This window comes from Microtus pennsylvanicus, chromosome 8 (assembly GCF_037038515.1).
Source record: "Microtus pennsylvanicus isolate mMicPen1 chromosome 8, mMicPen1.hap1, whole genome shotgun sequence".
In the NCBI taxonomy this organism is placed as follows: Eukaryota; Metazoa; Chordata; class Mammalia; order Rodentia; family Cricetidae; genus Microtus; species Microtus pennsylvanicus.
This window is the reverse complement of record NC_134586.1, coordinates 24,568,510-24,590,131: the sequence shown is the minus strand read 5'-3', so window position 1 is coordinate 24,590,131 and position 21,622 is coordinate 24,568,510. Positions and strand designations below refer to the sequence as shown.

General features: G+C 40.8%; 1 protein-coding gene across 2 annotated transcripts in view; it reads left to right on the top strand.

The window, feature by feature from the left end:
• LOC142856055 (C-type lectin domain family 4 member A-like) overlaps positions 1-21,622 on the top strand; it is a 37,890-nt gene that overhangs the window by 13,859 nt on the left and 2,409 nt on the right. The window contains exons 2-5 of one of the 2 annotated variants that reach the window (XM_075982849.1): positions 15,787-15,877; positions 16,798-16,914; positions 19,841-19,942; positions 20,845-20,996. In XM_075982849.1, coding sequence (XP_075838964.1) covers positions 15,796-15,877; positions 16,798-16,914; positions 19,841-19,942; positions 20,845-20,996 — 453 coding nt within the window. In that variant the 5' untranslated portion in view covers positions 15,787-15,795. Of the gene's footprint in view, positions 1-15,589; positions 15,878-16,797; positions 16,915-19,840; positions 19,943-20,844; positions 20,997-21,622 lie in introns of those variants that run through there. The other variant, XM_075982848.1, reaches the window with a different exon arrangement.

Genomic DNA, 21,622 nt, shown 5'->3' with positions numbered 1-21,622 from the left:
TCTTTGTATATTCTGGAGATCAGCCCTCTGTCTGACGTGGGGTTAGTGAAGTTCTTTTCCCATTCTGTAGGCTGTCATTTTGTCTTGTTGACCATGCCATTTGCTTTACAGAAGCTTCTCAGTTTCATAAAGTCCCATTTATTAATTTTTTCTCTCAGTGTCTATGCTGCTGGGATTATATTTAGGAATATAAATATAATTATATTTATATAATTATAAATTATATAAATTTCTCTTCTATGAGGTTCAATCTGGTTGACTTTATGTTGAGGTCTTCGATGCATTTGGACTTGAGTTTTGTGCACGGTTATAGATTTGGGTCTATTTTTATTCTTCTACATGTTGATATCCAGTTATGCCAGCACCATTTGTTAAATATGCTTTATTTTTGCTATTTTATATTTTTTGCTTCTTTGTCAAAAATCAGGTGCTCGTAGGTGTTTGGATTAATATCTGGGTCTTCAGTTTGGTTCCATTGGTCCTCCTGTTTGTTTTTATGCCAATACCAAGCTGCTTTCTTTACTGTAGCTCTGTAGTAGAGTTTGAAGTCAGAAATTGTGCTGCTTCCTGAGGTTCTTTTGTTGTACAGGATTGTTTTGGCAATCTTGAGTTTTTTGCCCTTCCATATGAAGTTGAGTACTGTTTTATTGAGGTCTTTGAAGAATTTTTACAAAATTTTGATGGACATTGCATGGAATCTGTAGAGTTTTTTTTTTTTTTTTGGTAAGATTGCCATTTTTACTATGTTAATTCTACCCACCTAAGAACATGGGAGGTATTTCCATTTTCTGGTGTCTTCTTCAATTTCTTTCTTCAAATATTTAAAGTTCTTGTGATACAGGTGTTCCACTTGTTTGGTTAGAGTTACTCTGAGATATTTTGTGCTATTTGTAGCTACTGTGAAGGGTAATGTGTCTCTGATTTCTTTCTCAGCCCACTTATCATCTTTGTAAAGGAGGGATACTGATTTTTTTTGAGTAATTTTGTATCCTGCTACATTACTGAAAGTGTTTATGAGTTGTAGAAGTTCCTTGGTAGAATTTTTGGGGTCACTTATGTAAACTATCATATCATCAGCAAATAATGAGAGTTTGATATCTTCTTTTCCAATATGTATTTCTTTGATCTCCTTTTGTTGTCTTATTGCTCTAGCTAGAAGTTCAAGAGCTATATTGAATAGATATATAGAGAGTGGACAGCCTTGTCTTGTTCCTGATTTCAGTGGGATTGCTGTGAGTTTCTGTCCATTTAGTTTGATATTGGCTGCTGTCTTGCTGTATATTGCCTTTATTATGTTTAGGTGTATTCCTTGTATCTATGCTCTCTCCAGGACCTTTATCATGAAGCAGTTTTGAATTCTGTCAAAGGATTTCTCAGCACCTAATTAGATGATCATGTAGTTTTTATTTTTCAGTTTGTTTATATGGTGGCTTACATTGACAGATTCTCATATGTTGAATCATCCATGCATCTGTGGGATGAAGTTGACTTGATCATGGTGGATGATTTTTCTGATGTATTCTTGGATTCTGTTTGCAAGTATTTTATTGAGTATTTTTGCATTAATGTTTATAAGTGAGATTGGTCTGTAATAATCTTTCTTAGTGGTTTCTTCTTTATGTGGTTTGGATATGAGGGTAATTGTAATCTCATAAAAAAAGTTTGGCAATGTTCCTTCTGTTGCTATTGTGTGGAATAATTTGAGGAGTTGGTATTAGTTCTTCTTTGAAAATCTTGTAGAATTCTGACCTGAAATCACCTGGTCCTGTCCTTTTTTTTTTGTTTGTTTGTTTTGTTTTTTTTTGTTTGGGAGACTTTTGATGACTGTTTCCATTTCTTTAGCAGATAATGGTCTACTTAAATTGCTTATCTGGTCTTGATTTAATTTTGATATCCAGAAAGTTGTCAATTTCCTTTAAGTTGTCCAGTTTTGTAGAGTACAGGTTTTCGAAATATGACCTGATTATTCTCTGGATTTCCTCTGAATCTGTTGCTATGTCCCCCCTTTCATTTCTGATTTTGTTGATCTTTGAAGAAAAAAATTGAAGAAGACACCAGAAAGTGGAAAGATCTCCCATGCTCTTGGGTAGGCAGAATTAACATAGTAAAAATGGCAATCTTACCAAAAGCAATCTACAGATTCAATACAATGCCCATCAAAATCCCAGCAAAACTCTTCACAGACCTTAAAAGAATGATACTCAACTTTATATGGAAAAGCAAAAAACCCAGGATAGCCCAAACAATCCTGTACAATAAAAGAACTTCTGCAGGCATCATAATCCCTGACTTCAAACTCTACTACAGAGATATATTACTGAAAACAGCCTGATATTGGCATAACAACAGACAGGAGGACCAATGGAACCGAATCGAAGACCTGGATATTAATCCATACACCTTCAAACACCCGATTTTTGACAAAGAACCAAAAATATTATAAATGGAAAAAAGAAAGCATATTTAACAAATGGTGTTGGCATAACTGGATATCAACATGTAGAAGAATAAAAATAGACCCAAATCTATCCCAGTGCATGAAACTCAAGTCCAAATGGATCAAAGACCTCAACATAAAGACAGCCACACTGAACCTTACAGAAGAAAATGTGGCTTGAACGCATTGGTACAGGAGACCACTTCCTAAATATAACTCCAGCAGCACAGACACTGAGAGAAAAAATTAATAAATGAGATGTCCTGAAACTGAAAAGCTTCTGTAAAGCAAAGGACACGGTCAACAAGACAAAATGACAGCTTACAGAATGGAAAAAGATCTTCACTAACCCCACATCAGACAGAGGGCTGATCTCCAAAATATACAAAGAACTCAAGAAATTGGTCATCAAAAGAACAAATAATCCAATAAAATATGGGGTACAGACATAAACAGAGAACTCTCAACAGAGGAATCTAAAATGGCTGAAAGGTATTTAAGGAAATGTCCAACATCCTTAGTCATCAGAGAAATGCAAATCAAAATAACTCTGAGATTCCATCTTACATCCGTAAGAATGGCCAAGATAAAAAGCACTGATGACAACTTATTCTGGAGAGGTTGTGGGGTAAAGGAACCACTTCTGTATTTCTGGTGGGAGTGCAAGCTGCTGCAGTTCCTTTGGATGTCAGTGTGACGATTTCTCAGAAAATTAGGAAACAACCTTTTTCAAGACCCAGTAATACCATTTTGGGTATATATGCAAAGGATGCTCACTCATATCTCAAGGACATGTGCTCAACTATGTTCATAGCAGCATTGTTTGTCATAGTCAGAACCTGATTTTATTAATTTGGGTTTTCTCTCTCTGCCTTTTGGTTAGTTTAGATAAAGGTTTGTCTATTTTGTTTATTTTTTTGAGGAACCAACACTTTGTCCCATTGATTCTTTGTATTGTTTTCTTTGCTTCTATTTTGTTGATTTCAGCTCCCATTTTGAATATGTTCTGTGGTCTAGTTCTCCTGGGTTAGTTTGCTTCTTTTTCTTTTAGAGCTTTCAAATGTTCTGTTAATTCACAAGTGTTGGATTTTTCCAGCTTCTTTATACAGGCATTTAGTGCTATGAACTTTTCTCTTACCATTTTTTTTATTGTGTCCCATAAATTTGCATATGTTGTGTGGTCATTTTCATTGAATTTGAGGAAGTCTTTAATTTCTGTCTTTATTTCTTCCTTGACCCATTGATGATTCAGGTGAGCATTATTTAATTTCCATGTGTGTGTGGGTTTTCTGGTATTAGTGTTGTGGTTGAATTCTAATTTTAAGCCATGGTGATCTGATAAGATACATGGGTTTATTACAATTTTTTTGTATCTGTTGAGGTTTGCTTTGTTACTGAGTATGTGGTCAGTTTTTGAGAAGGTTTCATGAGGTGCTGAGAAAAGGTATATTCTTTTATGTTTGGATGGAATGTTGTATAGATGTCTGTTAAGTCCATTTGAGTCATAAGATCTGTTAGTTCCCTTATTTCTCTGTTAATTTTCTGTTTGGTAGACTTGTCCAGTGGTGAGAGTAGGGGTGTTGAAGTCTCCCACTCTTCGTGTGTGTGGTTTAATGTGTGATTTAAGCTTTAGAAGTGTTTCTTTTACATATGAGGGTGCCCTTGTATTTGGCGGTATAGATGTTCAGTATTGAGATTTTCTCTTGATGGATTTTTTTCTGTGGCTAATATGAAATGTTCTTTGTCTCTTTTGATTGATTTTAGTTTGAAGGCTATTTTGTTAGATATTAGGATAGTTACCACAGTTTGTTTCTTAGGTCCATTTGATTGGACAATTTTTTTTCCCAACCCTTTTCTCTGAGTTGACATCTGTCTTTGAGGTTGAGGTGTGTTTCTTTTATGCAGCAGAAGGATGGATTCTGTTTTAGTATTTAATTTGTTAGCCTGTGTCTTTTTATAGGTAAGTCAAGTCCATTTATATTAGGGGATATTAATGACCAGTGATTGCTATCTCCTGTTATTTTAGTTTTTATTGTTAGTGATGTCATTGTGTGTGTTTTTCCTTTCTTTGGGATTTGCTGCTGTGAGATCATCTATTGTCTGTGTTTCTGTTTTGGTGACCAGCTTCCTTCGGTTGGAGTTTTTTTTCTGGTACTAATTCTACAGCTGCTGCATGTTTTCCCTCTTCACCTGAGTTATAGTCTGGCATCCATTTACTACAAGTTTTTAATGTTTCCAGTAAATGAGTTTCTACCAATCCAATGACATCCCACCAGAAGTGACTGAGCTCACGCATGAGCGAGCCTCTTCCCCCAACTGTGCTCTCACATTCCAGGTCCCTATGGGTGACTCTTTTGGCATGAAGTGCCTTTCCTGCCCATTTCTATCAGCTCCGCTTCCCCTTTTGGCTTTGAGAGAGAGAGAGAGAGAGAGAGAGAGAGAGAGAGAGAGAGAGAGAGAGAGAGAGAGAGATGCATCATCTGTCCTGCTCTTAGGACATAGTTATTGGGGCACTACTAGACTCTGGAACTTTAACCCAGGCGTTTCTATTGAACTTGTCTGTATTGGGTTTCATGGTCTGAGTTGATGAGGATAACTGACCAGGTCTCTCCTTCTTCTTCATGTGGTAACTTTAGTCAACCAGTTGGACCTCTTTCCACACCCGTGTACCAATTTCCCCAGGTTTCCAGAGGAACTAGCTGGTCGTTTTCAGTCTCACCATCAAGGAGGCAGCTACCGAGAGACCCGTGTTTCCTCAGCCATCCCCAAAATGTGTCTTACGGCTGTTCTAGAAAGCCATAGTCAAAAAATTTTCATTTACTAATTAAAATTGTTCTGCAAGGTCAGTCCATGCCTCTAAAATACTGGTCTCATTTCAGACTCAAGCTTCAGGTTCAGGAGTTCCCAAGGATGCCATTACTTATCATCATCTGTCTGCAGACTCCCAGGATCCTGTCACTCCTGAGTGAAGGAGGAGGGTCATCTGTCTATCTGTTGTTTCCTTGGTTAATTAATAAAGAAAACTGCTTGGCCTGATAGGTCAGAACATAGGTAGGCGGGGAAGACAGAACAGAATTCTGGGAGAAAGAAAGCTGAGTCAAGTGGATGCTATAGCTCTCCTCTCTAAATGGATGCAGGTTAAGATCCTTCCCAGTATGCCACTACCTCGTGGTGCTACACAGATTATTAGATGGGTTAATCAAGATGTGAGAATTAGCCAGTAAGAGGCTAGAGCTAATGGGCCAAGCAGTGTTTAAGAGAATACAGTTTCCGGGTAATTATTTTGGGTAAAGCTGGGCGCTGGCCAGGAGCCAGGGCAGCAGGAACGCAGCCTGCTGCTCCATCTACACCTGAGGAGTTATAAGTTGCTAGGATGACCCACTGAACTAATGATTTTGCTGTATTAGAATTATAGTTTTGCTATGTAAAATGATAGAAAGCAGAACTAAAGGGACATATCAGGCAAGAGCAGGGACGGCCCCATATGGGGAACTTCCATTGAGCCCACATATGCATCTCCTTTCCACAATTTTTATGAGTGGCAATATACAGAGGAGGCCAATCAGGGACACTGAGCTTAGCTCTGATGTTCAGAGAGTTATCAGGTTTTAGTCATTGATTAGAAGATGTGGTTCTGCCCCATCTCTGCTGTTTGTCTTTCCTCTTTGGCTTCATTGATGTATAATTGACAAATACACTTTTGTAGACTTAAGATGCCAGATGTGGTGATCTGATGTACGTATATACTAGGAACTGATTTCAGGTTAGTTAGCACATCCATTGCTGAAGACAGTGGCAGACTCTGAAGACAGAGTTTATTTGTATCTGTGTAATAAGAACACCTAAGGTCTTCTTAAACAAATTTACATCACACTAGAATATTATTGACTATTATCAAGATGCTCATTGGATCACCAGACCTTCTCTTTGATCTGAAAATTTCAGGTTACCATCATCACCTATTTCTCCCAACACCATCTCCTTGAAATCGCTACTGTATTTTCTTCCTGTGAGATTTACTTGTGAAGATTTCACACATCAGTGGGCTTTTATCTACACACGGCCATCACAATGTGACCTCCAGAGTTCCCCCAACTGAGCCTATCATTTTCTGACCATATCTAAAGTCAAGTTATTTTTATACAGTTTCCAGTTTCATGTGTTGTCAGATTTACAAGTTCACTTTCCAGAGATAAATTTACACAATAATTTCGGGGGGACTTTTTTTTCCCAGACAGAGTTTCTTTGTGTCCTAGAACTCACTCTGTAGAACAGGCTGGCCTCAAACTCGGATATCTTGCTCCTGAGTGCTGGGATTAACGGTGAGGGCCATTACTGCTGACAACTGGGGGGAAGGGCTTTTACTTTATTTAAAGTGAATTTCCCCATTGTTTGTACAATGGATTTTGGTAAAGGAAGTTAGAAAGTCCCCTTCCTGAGCACATCAGACGGCACAGTAGAGCGCACTTGGACTGTAGCATCGCCCTAGGACTCAGTGCTGGACGGCTTCCCGCTACTTTGTGTTTTATGTGCCTCTTTAATTTTCCTCAGAGCACCTTTAGATAAGCAGATAAGTCACAAATTAAATGAGGTCTGTGTTTGCAGAGTGATACTAACCTGAGATCTACCCAGGTGAGCCCAGATCAATGAATGGACATAATAAACACCGAGTCAGCTCTTTAAGCGCAAAGGGTTTGGGTAATTCACCATCTGCCTACAACTGAAACAAGTTTTTAATTGTATTACATGTTTTGAACTAGGATTTTGCAAACAACATTCAATCACCTTCTATTTCTACAAATTTGAACAATTTCTAATGTATTAAACACCCCTTAATTCCATGATCTTCCTGTTCTGGCTCTTGAGTGCTGGGACAAGGTGCTACCTAAGTAATTTGAAACAAATAACATTTTTGTTTTGGGAACGGGAACAGAGGTAGCAGAAGTAAAGCAATCTATGGTTTGTAATTTAAGGCACCCTTGAGCAACAGCGAATTTATTTTAATCCAGCCTTTCCCAGACAATTCACACAATGCCAGGGACAGGGAAGTTTCCCTATGGACAGAGAGGAGCTGTTTGTGTTCTCAGAGGCAAAGACCCAGGAGGCAGGAGGATTCTGATCACCTGAGCCCATCCTAGTAGCCAGGTCTCCTGTCACATGGAGCCCATGCCTCAGGACAGTAGCTGTTTTTAGTGCGGGGAGCAATTGTTACATCTTGCTGAAATATTCAGAGCTTGTGTTTAGTTGCGGATGATGTCCTGTTTATTCCTGATACTTGCTAGAACAAACCCAGTGGAAAGGACAGTGGTGCTAGTGGGTGTCTTAGCTCCTAAACCGACCTCTCTGGAAAAACCTGTGGGAGGGGCTGGCTCAGGCTTTCTTTTCTGTTACCCGAGTTCTAAGAAATGCTTGTCCAGACTTACTGTCATTACTTGTGCACTGTTGTTCAAGTAGTTGAGCTGCTGTGCTTTGGGGAGGCCTCTGCAATCTAAGCGACTTTCCTTGCTAGCTAATTTACATGTTTTACAGAATAGCCAATATATCTAAGCATCCCTGTGATTGTTAGGGTTCAGATATTGAAACTTAGCTTTCTGTCTCTCCCGTGGCCTCAGCTTCAGTTGCTGCCTGAAAAGGCATCCGCAAGCAAAAGCTTCTCAGACCAGAGACCAGCTGGGCAGCATGCACAGGGAGATGGGAAAATACTGGCACCGCGCTGGCTCCTTTATATCTAAGGTCCCCACAGTGGTGTGGCTGCAGCAAGCTAAGCGCTCTGTACTGGCATCCCAATAGTTTTCATGTTCAGGAAGCACAGCCTCTTCCTCCAAGGACCTCTGACTGGCTTGGATCTAAGCATGGAGTCTGGATCTAGTACCTTTCACCTGCTGCTGCTGTGTGCTCACAGGAAAACACAGTTCAGGACCTGGCATCTGCAAAGCCTGCGGCTCTGGCCTCTCCACACTTAGCAGATGGGTCCAAAGGATCTCACAATGACTGCAGGTTTCATTACCCAACCACTGAGTACTTAATTAACAGACACTGCCTTCTCTAACCCTTAACTGTCATGGTTTGCTTTAAAAATATCTCAATATTGATTTTATATTATGGCACATTAAACACACCTTATTTCAAATTGCAATTCTGAACAAAAAAATCAACTCCATGTACTTTGAGCTCAATACACTTACTATTTCTTTGGAAAATATATTTAATCTCTTTGCTTTGTGGTTGTATTCTGTTAACCATGAACTATTGCATGAAGGGTTTGATGGCCTGTTAATCTTTTATCAGAGCCCAGTTACTTCTGCTCCCCAAGGCAGCGGAGGGCTCCAGTATCCTTCAGTCACCTAAATCCATTTTCACAAGCTTAGATGGCTCAAGTTGAGCTGCTGGATCTGGGACTGCTCATCTGCTTCTGCTTGGCCTTTATGCCTAGCCTCTAAGGAGCCAATTTAACCTCGGGGCAATTAATATCAATTAATGAGGTTATTTGAGATAAAAATGATAGTTCATTTTTAACAAAGGGTTTTAAAATTTACAGAAAAATTAGACATGAGATTTTTTTGGAGGGGATCAAAACTAGCTCATACTGTTTATATTAAGAAACTAAAATTTTAAAAAGTACCATTTGTAATGTTTGTTCTAAAACATTTATGAAAGAATAGCCATCAGAGAGCTCAGAGTTTACATTAGAACCTGAAATGGTCCTGTGCCCTGGGAGCTTAGGCATATCATCTTGATAGGTTTCAGCCTCCCACACCATAGCTACGGTTTTCCAGCCCTCTGATGAGGTCAAAGAAGGACAATAAAAGTCACACAGAAAAACTGTTCTTCCTCCTGTAATGTCATGTCTGTGTGTTGGACACCACTCCTCATATGAACCAGCAGGACAAATCTGGCTGCAAAGTCCTGCAGAGGGACCATGCACAAGGACTTGGTTTTACATCTAGCTCCTAAAAAATTTTCTGTTCACCCACACACCTGACGTGGATCTACCCACGGTTCCACCCATTTTCCTAGCTTTCCATTTCTCCTTACCACTTTGTTCTCTTTGATATTATATTTTATCCAGGGCCGTCTTCTGTTGGACTTTGTTCTACCACCCCATCACTCTTTATCCAGAGGTGTCAGCATAAATACAGAGACACAGGACAGAAGGATGGAAGGAAGCAGACAGTGGGTTACAGGGTTTCCAGTGGGCAGAGCAGACAGCACAGCAGAACTCACACAGATGAGAAAATGTATAGGAATCTTAAGCTGCTTCACTGGTGCAGCTGAGGGAATATTTACTCTCTCTGCAGGATCAGATGGTCCAGTCCTTCAGCGTCCATCTCTTCCTCCTGAGGAAAGAACGGGAACACACAGTGATGTGATATAACCACTTCCTCTCTTCTGCTCGATGACTAAATCGCCCATGTACTCAAGCCAGCTGTGACTGAAATCTTCTGATCTTTGAAACACTGCTACTTAAAGTCTAGTTCAAAACTTTAAGACATCTAAGACAGAAATTGAGGAAGATACCAGAAGAAGGAAAGATCTCCCCTGCTTGTGGATTAGCAGGGTTAATGTTGTACAAATGGCCAGCATACCAAGAGCAATCTGCTGAGTCAATGGATAACTTTAAAATTTTAAAAGAGTTTTCACAGGAATCTAATAAATAATCTTAACTTTCATCTAGAAACACAAAATCCTAGGATAGCCCAAACAATCTTGAACAACAATGACAAAGACAAAACAAAGAAACCTGCAGAGGACATCACAATCCAAGATTTCAAGTTATACTGCAGAGCTATAGTAATAAAACAATATAGTATCGTCATAAAAACAGACTAGAAAAGCTACCTTGGTTTTGACAAAGAGGCCAACAATACGGTTTGGAGAAAAGACAGCATCTTTAACACATGGTTCTGGTGAAACTGGATAGGTACATGTAGAAGAACAAAGCTAGGTCCTGATTGCTGATTCTGCACAAAACTCAAATCCACATGAGTCAAGAACCTTAACCTAAGACTTCATATCCTGAATCTGATAGGGCAGAAAGGATGGATCATGCTTGACTTCAATGGCCAAGACTTTTAAAAGGAAAAGGCTATCTGAACAGAACTGCAATGTATAGACATTAATTGTAACAACAATTAATAAATGGGACCTCATGAAACTAAAGGCTTCTGTACAGCAAAGGCAGCCCATGGAATGGAAAAAAAAATTCTCTACCAGCTAGCTATACATCTGACAGAGTTAATATCTAGAATACACAGAAAGCTGTACAAAAAAAGAAAATACCTCCTCCAAAAGGGAAGGAAATGGACAACTGAACAAAAAAGAAAGAGAAAATCTTTTAAGAGATCCTTAGCCATGCAAGTTAAAATTCTTTGAGATTTCTGTCTCACTCCAGTCAGAATGACTAATGCAGAAGAAAACAGAAGCAACAATGCCGACAAACGCTGGGCTGGATGTGGGAAAGGGAAGCGCTTATTCATTGCCAGGAGAAGTGCACACTGGAGCAGTGACTGTAAACATCAGTGTGGGTTCCCAGAAAGCTAAAATAATGTCTACCACGTGATCAGGCTAGACCACTCCTGGGCATTTACCCAAAGGACTCCACACCTTAATCGAGAGACACTGCTCCTCCACGCTCATTGCTGCTCTGCTCACAGTTGCCAGGAGAGGGAAGAAGCCCGGATGTCCATCAGCTGATGAATGATTAGCGAAAATGCATAACTACACAAGAGATGATTATTATACTGTTAAGAAAGATGGAATTATAAAGTTTTCAGGTAAATGAGGCGAACTGGAAACAGTCATTCTAAATGAGGTAATCCAGACCCAGGAAGACAAAGGTTGCACATTTTTCTCAGTTGTGGATGTTAGCATTGAATCTTCAGATTTGTATTTTATTTGTAACAACTATAGAGGTCAGGAATTTCTAAGGGGCCAGGAGAAGGGGCTTTCAAAGGAGGAGCAATACAATGCAGTGGTATAAAGGATTAAATGGGAATAATTATACAGAAAGTGTTATATTGGGGTCAGGGAGAGGAGGCTAGGGCTAGAGAAGTATTATAGGATGGATAAATAATACTAAAGGTATTTTGAAAAATCATAGAAACATATTATGATATAGGATTTCTAAAATATATCTATATATACACACAAAAGAGATAAAATGGATATACCCTACAATAGGGCAATGGTGTCCCTACTATGTAGGGTCTAACAAATAAAAGCCCAGTGCCAGGAATGCAGAATACCTCTTTTTGGAGTTGTAGGTCCTATAGACTCTCAAACATTATAGGCTATTTTCACCATTCTTGATTACTCTTCAGAACGCTTTTGGAAGTTCTATTTTACTTTATTATTTTTCAGAACTCTCATTGTGTTATTCATCGCTCATGGTACAATTACACAGGGTATTTTCATATCCTAAATAACCCATGCTGAGCCCATTTTCCACATACTCCTTGACTTTGCCTTTTCTCTCGCCTAGGCCTCCCATCCATCCCTCTTTCCTCTAAAAGATTTTACTTCTATTTTCATGCCATGTATGCAACCTGAGCTTATGCATCTGTCTCAAATCTAAGGATCACAAATGAGAAACCTATGCTATATTTCATGGTGAGATTGGTTTAATCCACTTAATATAATTATCTCCACTAGCATACATTTTCCTGCAAATGCCAAAACTTTGTCTTCTTTATGGCTGAAAAATTCCATTGTACACAGATGCACATTTTCTTTATCCATCCTTCTGTTGTTGGTTCTATAGCTTAGCTATTGTGGACAATGCTCCAGAATTTTATGGTAAGACCCTATTGCTGCTGACCACACATTTGAGTCATAGGACATGAAAAACTCAAGTTGGTATTGACCTAGAAGCTTCGTCCCTACTGTTTAGCTTTCACAGTGCTGGAAGGTGCTGTGCACGCTACTGGACAAGGAAAGTCATCATCAGTCTTATCCGGCGGCGACCCCTGGGAGCTGCAATTGTGACTGTCCTCTCCAGACATGCTCACTGGTGCAATAGTGACTGCAGCGTCCTGGCAGCAACCAATGACTTTCTGATTAGATTTAAGTTTTGTTCCTAAGATGAAGCACATACTTGATACCATTATTGGGCTAAGAACCTATGGTTTGAGAGATCATAGGCCAAGGGGAGAATCTATTACTATTTCTTAGCTAAATGGACATTGTATACTGTGTCTTAAAGACCTATTGTTGAATCCATAGATCAGTTGTCTCACAACCCTCCTTTGAGAAGTTTCAGCTTGCTGTAGATGATGATTAACATAGGACTCCTAACTGGTCAAGGTGCAGAAAATAAGCAGAATGCTCACTCCTAAGTGGAACATTTGTACAACAACTCTGTTTCCCATAAAGCTCACGGAACATTATGGAAGCGGAAGTAGAAAGTTTAAAAGCCAAATGTGATGGATGACTGGAAGGGAACTGTGTCTTTTGGATACAGCAGGGCATCTGAATATATGGACTCACAGTGGTTGTTAGAGAATGCACAAGCCCAAGTCATACAAAATCCTATAATGGGAAAAACCCTGCTTGTAGATTGTTTCCAGGTTCTGGTTATTACAAATAATGCTGCTATGAACATAGTTGAACAAGTGTCCTTGTAGTATGATTGAGCATCCTTTGTGTATATGTCTAAGATTCTTCCAGGAATTGTTATGTTTACTTTATTTTGAGTGTTGTAAGTTGGAATTTCAAAAATGTTTAACTATTTATTTCCCTTATGACTAAATATTTTGAGCACACTTTTAGGTATCTATTGACCATCTGTATTTCTTCCTTTGAGAACTCTCCATTCAGTTCATGAATCCTGTTGGGAAAGATTCCCCTCCCCCATCCTGAGAGCCTTCTCTTCACCCTGCTAATTGTTTCTTTTGCTGTTTATGCCACATTTTTGAGGATGTCGTTAGCAATCCTTTATCAGGATAATGCAAAGTGGTTGGAACTGGTTCACACAATTGGTCAAAAGTGTTTGCATAATTCTCAGTGTAAGGATTAAACTTTTATGCTCTTGACACATTTTCCTGTAGTGATGGAGGTGGGTCTTGTATTTATCTGTTGCTTTCATTGGTTAATTAATAAAGAAAACTGCTTGGCCCTGATAGGACAGAAAATTAGGTAGGCGGAGTAGACAGAACAGAATGCTGGGAGAAAGAAGCCAAGTCAGGCAGTCGCCATGATTCTCCCACTCCAGAGAGATGCAGGTTAAGATCTTTCCTGGTAAGCCACCTTGTGGTGTTACACAGATTATTAGAAATGGGTTAGATCAATATGTAGGAGCTAGCCAATAAGAGGCTGGAACTAATGGGCCAGGCAGTGTTTAAAAAAATACAGTTTCCGTGTAATTATTTCAGGTATAAAGCTAGCCGGGCGGGTGGCCGGGTGTTAGGAAAGTAGCCCTCCACTTCTATTTCAACTCTGTAGGACCTACAGTGTGCATAGTCTGTCTTTCTACCTAATTTATAGGTTTCTGCAAGTGCCTGCCTTGACTGTTATTTTAACAGTAACTTTTTAATGACCACTACTTAATTCTTTCTTTCTTTCTTTCTTTCTTTCTTTCTTTCTTTCTTTCTTTCTTTCTCTCTCTCTTCCTTCCTTCATTTTCTTTCTTTTCCTTCCTTCCTTCCTTCCTTCCTTCCTTCCTTCCTTCCTTCCTTCCTTCCTTTCTTTTGTGTGTGTGTGTGTGTGTGTGTGTGTGTGTGTGTGTGTGTGTATGTGTACAGATGGTTAAGGAAGTGAGGACAACATGCAGGATGTGGATCTCTCTTACCATGTGAGATCCAGGGATTCAACTCGGGTGATCAGGTTTCATAGCAAACACCTATACCTGCCTAGGCATATCACTACCCCTAATGTCCAAATTAAATAGAGGAGTATATTGCAGGCTCAACTGTTCTGTGGTCTTGGTTCCAGAATGAAGAATATATGGCCGGATCCAAGGAGAATTAGTCAGCCTTAGGCAGACTCTAAGCCCAAATAAAATGTAATTGATAAATAAGCGTTTGATATTGTAAGTCAGTTAGGTACTGGATTTGCTCATGACACAGTATAGTTCACGCACAATGTGATTTTCCCCCCTAGGGAAATAGAGGTAACTTTAGAAATCAATTTTGTATAAGGATTTTAATGAATGATAAAGTGTTTTATCTGTTAAAAATAGTATTTTAAAAATACTATTATCTCTTAATAAATAATTCAATTTTGAGTAAAGCATTATGCAGGACAAGGCAATGTAGATATCTATAGTAGGGTGGGGTGTGGGAAAGCAATGACCTGTTTGTGCAGAGGGCTGACTTGAGCAGAAATGGAATCTGAGCAGTGGGAGGAAATGTGTCTTGATTGGGAAGCAGCAGCCTGAGGCAAGACCTCAGAGTGTGAGAGGTGAGGAGGGCAGCCATGTCTGAGAGTGGGCAGGTTCAGAGAGTCTGAGCTCAAGCAGGATGAGAAGTCACTCAGGCTTGAGGCCACTTCTTGCAGGAAGTCAGAATCCTAAATGAGTGAGCAGAGGGTCCTCAGGGACAGCCTGGTGTGACACCTCAGCACTTGGAAGAGGCAAGGGTGAACTCAGTGCACTGTGTTAGCTCCAGGTCAGGTTGGGATCTGGGTACTCAGCAGATCGAGGGGACTTTCCTCTCAGAGGGTAAACCAGGAACCAGGCAAGGTACAGATGGTGGGAGTGGAAAACACAAGTTGGGAACTCAGTGACATTCAAGAAAAAGAGAAAATCTTTGCTGGGTGTGGAGAAACTGGGTTGTCAGAGCCCAGGCATGTTAAAGGGAGTATCCATGCATAAAATAGAAGCAAGGGTTCCAGAGACTGATCAGGGTGAAGACACTGTCCCCATGCAGTGGCACAGTCTGGGTGCCTTTAGGTTGAAGAATGTTTCTGTTCTTAGGGCCCACTTAAGTTTGGTGTTGAAGCCTCAGGGAGGCCAAGTGGCAGCACTCCAGGAATCAGGAGTAGGAATCTCAACACAAGATGAGAAATGGATGGTTTATTGTGGAGGTTAGCTCAGCCTGAGTGTCATAACTTCAACTCTGTGACAAATTTGACTTCTCCAATGGCCTGATTCCTCTTTTCCATTCCTTCCTGTTTTCTCTCCCCTCCCTGCCCAGCGTTGAGTTCTTGGTATCGTGACGATTGTACAATGGTCCTGGGTGCATTCCCCGCCTGTGATTCTCCTTTTGCAGGTCAGGGGACTGGACCTCATTCTGCACGCTCAGAGCAGCTTCTGTTACTGCTTTTCATCCCTAGCTGGAATCGGGGTAATTTGCTGCCACCTTTGATTCTTGTTCAGAACTTATTTTACATCTTCTGAGGGCAGGGGAAGATTTCTTCTCAACATGTTTTCAGAAAATATTTATATTAACTCGAACTTCAAAAATAAAATTGATTCCTCAGACATCAATCCAGACTCTCCTCCAGGTAAGAAGTCCCTTTCTGCTGCTCTTAGTTAGTGATGAAGTAAAGGAGAAAGACAGATGATCTTAGTTTATGGCCATGCCTCTTGGCCATTGGAGTCACAACCAAGTGTGCTGCCTGTAGACAGATGTGAAAGGTTGTGGGATTGTACAGTGGAAAAGAGAAAGTGTTGTCTTTTACCATCTGGAGAAAATCACATCACCCATGTTACTGTATCTTTTCTCACATAAGTAACCTTAAATGCGTGTAACATATTTTTTCAACAGTTAAACCGTGGTCTTCTGATTTTCTCTCTCTATTTGGTAACATATCACAGTCTGTTGGCATCTAAGTGTTGAACAGCTTCTTTTATTCATCTTCCTCCAAACTATATGATGAAATACTATGCAATCATTATAAAACTTATAAAGAAGACACGATTATATTAAAAATGTTTATTCAGATGTGCTAGCTGAAGCCTGTAATCTCAAACTCAGGAGCCTGAGACGGGGGTTTCTGTGAGATTGAGATCACCTTGGACTACATACTGACGCCCTGTTTCAAAAATAAAACAAAATATAGGGAAATAATGACATAATGTCAAAGAAAATATTGTCACAAATCAGATTTTCAATTGTGGAAAACACATTTATAACTAAAAGTTTTTAACTTCTTAGAAAGGTACATACCAAAATAGCAACAACAATCATTCTCAATATGTCAGGAATTAGTATACACACACACACACACACACACACACACACACATACACACACAACATATATAGTAATGTTTCTATGTTTCACATGATTTTTTCTATTTGCATTTTCTGATTATTTTAAACATCATGTTATTAGTATTTATCATGGACAAAAAGAGAAGAAAAGGAGAAAGAAGAGGAAATGGGAACAGAACTCAAGACATGGATTTTGTTTGTCTTTCAGCTCCTCCAAAGAAGACCACGACTCGTGAAAGTTGCCATAGATTCTCCAGGGTGCTCTTCATCTTATTCACAATATATTTCCTGCTATTGACAATCTTATTCTCCATTGCTCTGATCAGTAAGTACGAACGTGGGACAAGTAGCAATGAGAAGGAAGGGGACCCATTAGATAGAAGGCTATGCAGAAACCTGAGACAGGAACTCTCTGAGAAGATTGATGACATTGGAAATTTTTCTCTGTTTCATAATGACTCTTCTGAAGAAGTCATTTGTTCTCACTAGAGAATCCAGTGTGTGTTAGATGGTGTCACAGAGTGGAATCCTGGGGCATCTGTGGAAGATCCCAATTCTGAGGATAAATCTGTATTTCCTCAGCAGCATTTAGAAGCCAGCCCCATCAGATGCATAGATACTTAAATTTTGGAATGGGCAGGGTGATGAGAAGAGATGACAGAGCTACTCCGGGGACAGAGCTCCAGGGGATTTCCTTCTAATCATTCATTATTTCCCAGACTGTGTGAGACCTGAAATCTAATTTAGAAAAATAGCGAATTTCTCAGCAGATTGCCTTTCAAATTTATAAAAATTAAAAATCATAAACCATATTTTAATGTAGGTGTTATATTCATTCATTCATTCATTCAATAATTAGTACCGTCCATTTCCTATATACTGGGCAGCATGTCAGAGTTCAGAAAGAGCAGCCCCAGTCTCAGGAAACGTAGAGAATAGTCACGAGAAGCAACGCTTAAAAGCTCTCATGGGAAATGCTGTGCAGGTGAGAAGTGAGCCCAGGAGGCTAAGGAAAGCTTGGAGCAGATGACGCCTAGACCTGTGTGCCAGCAATGCCAGAGACACGGGGGAGCATGGGAAATACGGGCAAATATAGGTTGCATCACCGTACCGTGTAGTGCTGCATGGAGAACTGAGCACGAGACTATAGGGGGCAGACAAAACTGGACTCTGATGACAAAATAGTGCAGACCATATTACACGGGTATTTCCTGTAAATGTTATTCAGTTTAGTGGCTGTGGCTGAACCCTTAGCCAGCCTAAAAATTAGTAGGTTAGTTTAGCTATTTATTTAATTCTTTCTTGGTGGCGTCACCAGGCCTGGTCTCTCTTGGGAGATTCCCATGGTCCGAGGTGAACTTACTCATCCTCAGGGAGTCACGCATCAGTAACAGACACCCCAGCTTCCCGTGGCAACTTCAGAGTTTCAGGATGGATGGTAGCAGTAAGCCCAGTTCAACATGGAGTGAACATCAATTTGCCTTTGTGTGTTTTAGTGGACAAAGAAAGTCTTAAAGGCAGCTCATATTAGGTGGTGTAGGAAACAGACCCAGTTTCTTTTTCAAAAAAATTATTTATTTTTATTTTATGTGCATTTGTGTTCTTGCCATGGCTGTCGGGCCCCTGGAACTGGGATTACAGACAGCTGTGAGCTGCCATGTAGGTGCTGGAAATTGAACCTAGGTCCTCTGGAAGATCAGTCAATGCTCTTAACCGCTAAACCATCTCTCCAGCCCCAGACCCAGTTTCGTGAGTAGGAAACTGAAAAGACATAGTCCAAGTGGATATTTACAACAGGAAGATGGAAAAGTGTGTGCAGATTTGCAATGTGCCACAGTCATGAAGACCCACTGAAGAATCTGAAGCAGACATGATAAAGTTAAAACTGACTTAGAGAAGCATGTTCTTACCGAGGTGTGAAAATGAGGGGAAGGAGAAATTAGGAAGCTAATTCAGAATCCATTCGGGCAGCACTGGAGGCTTGGTCCAAGGGTCCTGCTGATGATGCACAGGAGAGGAGATAACGTCGAGCACAGGAGGTGAAGTTCTGGTCAATATTGATAGCTGAGAATTAGGGGACGCAGAGGAGTGAGGTGTGACTCTAGTGTTCTGATTTCATAAAGTCAGCAGTCAACCCACTCCAACAACCCATGAAAATGCAATACCACTAAGGAAGAGAGAGAGAGAATTACAGATGGAACTGGGTGAATTTTCTATTGGAGGAGAGGCAGTTGCAGAAGGAAGCAGGTAGGAAAGAGCACAGGACACAGCAGCAAACGGCCAGGCAAACTGGAGGGAGTCATCATCTCCCAACAGTTAAGAAGGAAGAGAAGCAGGCTAGGTCATGTGAGAAGTCCCGCAGTAAGATGACTGATAAGTGTACATGAGGAACCAGTAATATCTATTTCAAACACAGTTTTATAAATTAGCAGAAGTGAAAGCCGGAATCTAGAAACTCAAGGAACAAGTGGGAGATGAGGAAGAGAAAAAAGAAAATTCAACTTGTAGAGAAAAGGTGAATTAGTTTTAAGTTAGGTACACCATGAAAGGGTGGGAACATGGAGAAGTCAGAACTCACTGGGGTTGAGGGAAAGGAAATGAAAGAACGAAAGCAATGTCCTTCTGATCAGTGTCGGGCTCTTTATAACTTCCATGCTCGGGAAACCTGGAACTGCTCGGAATTAGCTCACTTCTCCCTCCCCTTTCCTGGGCTATGCATATACTTAATAGGATTTATCACCTGAGATGTAGTCTGTAGTGTGCCCTCCATTAAATGTTGGAGAGACCCCAGGATCATGGATCTGTCCCTTTCAGCTCTTCCTGGAGATATTTGTGGTCATAAATCACTAGGAGCAGGGTTACACTGACTAGAGTGTGGGAAAATTGTTCTTATTTGTAATAAGGTCTCATGTAGGCCAGGCTAGCCATGAACTAACTAACTAACCATGTAACCCAACCAATTAACTAAACAAACTAGCTAGTTAGCTAGGTAAACCAACCAATCAACTATACCAACTTGTACAGTTAAGGATGACCTCAAACTTCTGATCTTCCTCATCCTAATTCCCAAGTGCTAGGGCCACAGCCACCACACTCTATGGTGATGGGGAATCTTTCCCAGGCAGCCTCTAACTACTCAGGTAGTTGGACATTTATAGGTTTCGTTTCTACAAAGAATGAATGAAGGTAAAGGCAGAGGGTCGAGTCATAGCACTAGCAGAAAAATGAGTGGTTTTTATTCTGTTTTACAGCTTTGTTTAAAAAATATTCTCAGCTTCTTGAAGAAAAAGCAATCATAAAAGAACTGAATTATACCAGACTGGAGTGTACAAAATGGCATTCACTCTTGAAAGGTAAAAGTTTACGTGCCTAGCATCAGCATTTTCAACAAGAGTCTTGGGTAGATCCGTCAGCAACGGGCACCATGGGGACACGATTTCATACTGCACACTCAGTGCCAGTTGCCAGGGGAGTCCTTTATAGAGGTCCCCAATCGGGCATATTTGAAGAAGAGTTTCAGGGCAGGAGAGCCAATGCCAGGCTGAGTTGAATTTCATCAGGCACAGAAAGGATGAAGCAGATCTGATGGTGTGAATGTGAGCATCTCCAGGGAGTCATCTCAAGTGTGTTTTTAAGATTTTATTTTTAATGTGAAATATGTTTATGTGTAAGTGTCTGGGTGTGGGTTTGTGTATGTGAGGCAGTGCCTGCAGAGGGCAGAAGAGGGTGTTGGATCCCGGGAGCTGGAGTTGTATGTGATGATGAGCCACAGGTCGTGCGTGCAGGGAAGTGAACTCCAGTCCTCTGCAAGAACAGCACACTATCTTAACTGCTGAGTCATTTCTGTAGTCCCTCAAGCGTTTTTATAACTCCCTCCCTCCGTCCCTCCGTCCCTCCGTCCCTCCGCCCCTCCCTCCCTCCCTCCCTCCCTCCCTCCCTCCCTCCCTCCCTCCCTCCCTCCCTCTCTCCCCCCTCTCTCTCTGTGATAATCTTGTTGCTACCTCAGTTACAGTGTTTCCAAAGTGTAGTTTACCTATGGTTTGAATACAGAATTTGTTTTTCTAGTATACTAAGCTGAACAGTGGACTTACAAAGGGCACTGTCAGAGTAGACTGGGGTTCCTTGGCATCAGAGCGAGAGGGGCTCCTTGCTGCATCTGGAGAGGTAGGGAGTCCCAGTTTCCATGTGGTCTCCACATACAGCAGACTTTAAATGACTTTATGACATTGTACTTACATCTCCTTCCTCCCCATAGACAAGGTCTGGAGCTGTTGCCCAAAGGACTGGAAGCCATTTAGTTCCCACTGCTACTTTATTTCCACTGATTCGGCATCTTGGAACGAGAGTGAGGAGAAGTGCTCCAGCATGGGTGCTCATCTGATGGTGATCCGCAGCCGGGAAGAGCAGGTGCATTCTGGGAGCAAGTGGGGCCTGGGCCCAGCCTGCTGTCTGCCCTTTTTACTAAGAGGGAGTTTTGTTGACATGGGTGTTGGTGCTGTGGCAGAAGGCTTGCCATCAGGTAGCTGGAAAGGTTGCTTCAGCCTTGGCATTCTACACCTTGTTCCTGCTTCAGTGAACTAAACAACCCACGGGAACCATGGCAACAGAAATGCAGTGCCTGAGGGTGGAGGGAAGGATGGAATGTTTCTGTTTGAAAGACCAGTTTGTGATTTCAGCACTCTAAGGCCTCCCGTAAAACCAGCTGCCTAACGGAGGAGGGCGCAGAGCTGACTAGGAAAAGAGAATCCAATCAGGAGAGCCACAGCCAACCATCAGAAAGGAAATACCTGCAGTTATGAATGGAGAATGATTTAATCTGTAAAATTCTTTCATGCACAATTTTCAAGAACAGTGTTGGGGAAGAAAAGAGCAGGGTGATCCTGAGATGAGAATTCATGATCATGGAGAGGGATTATTTCCAATGTCTATAAAATCAGGCCTATGGGTGATGACTTTGTATCCTGGTCGGGGAAGATGGCACTCCTGGAGGTGGGGGACTCCTTTAGTGTTTGATCCTCTTCGTCTCTTCATCT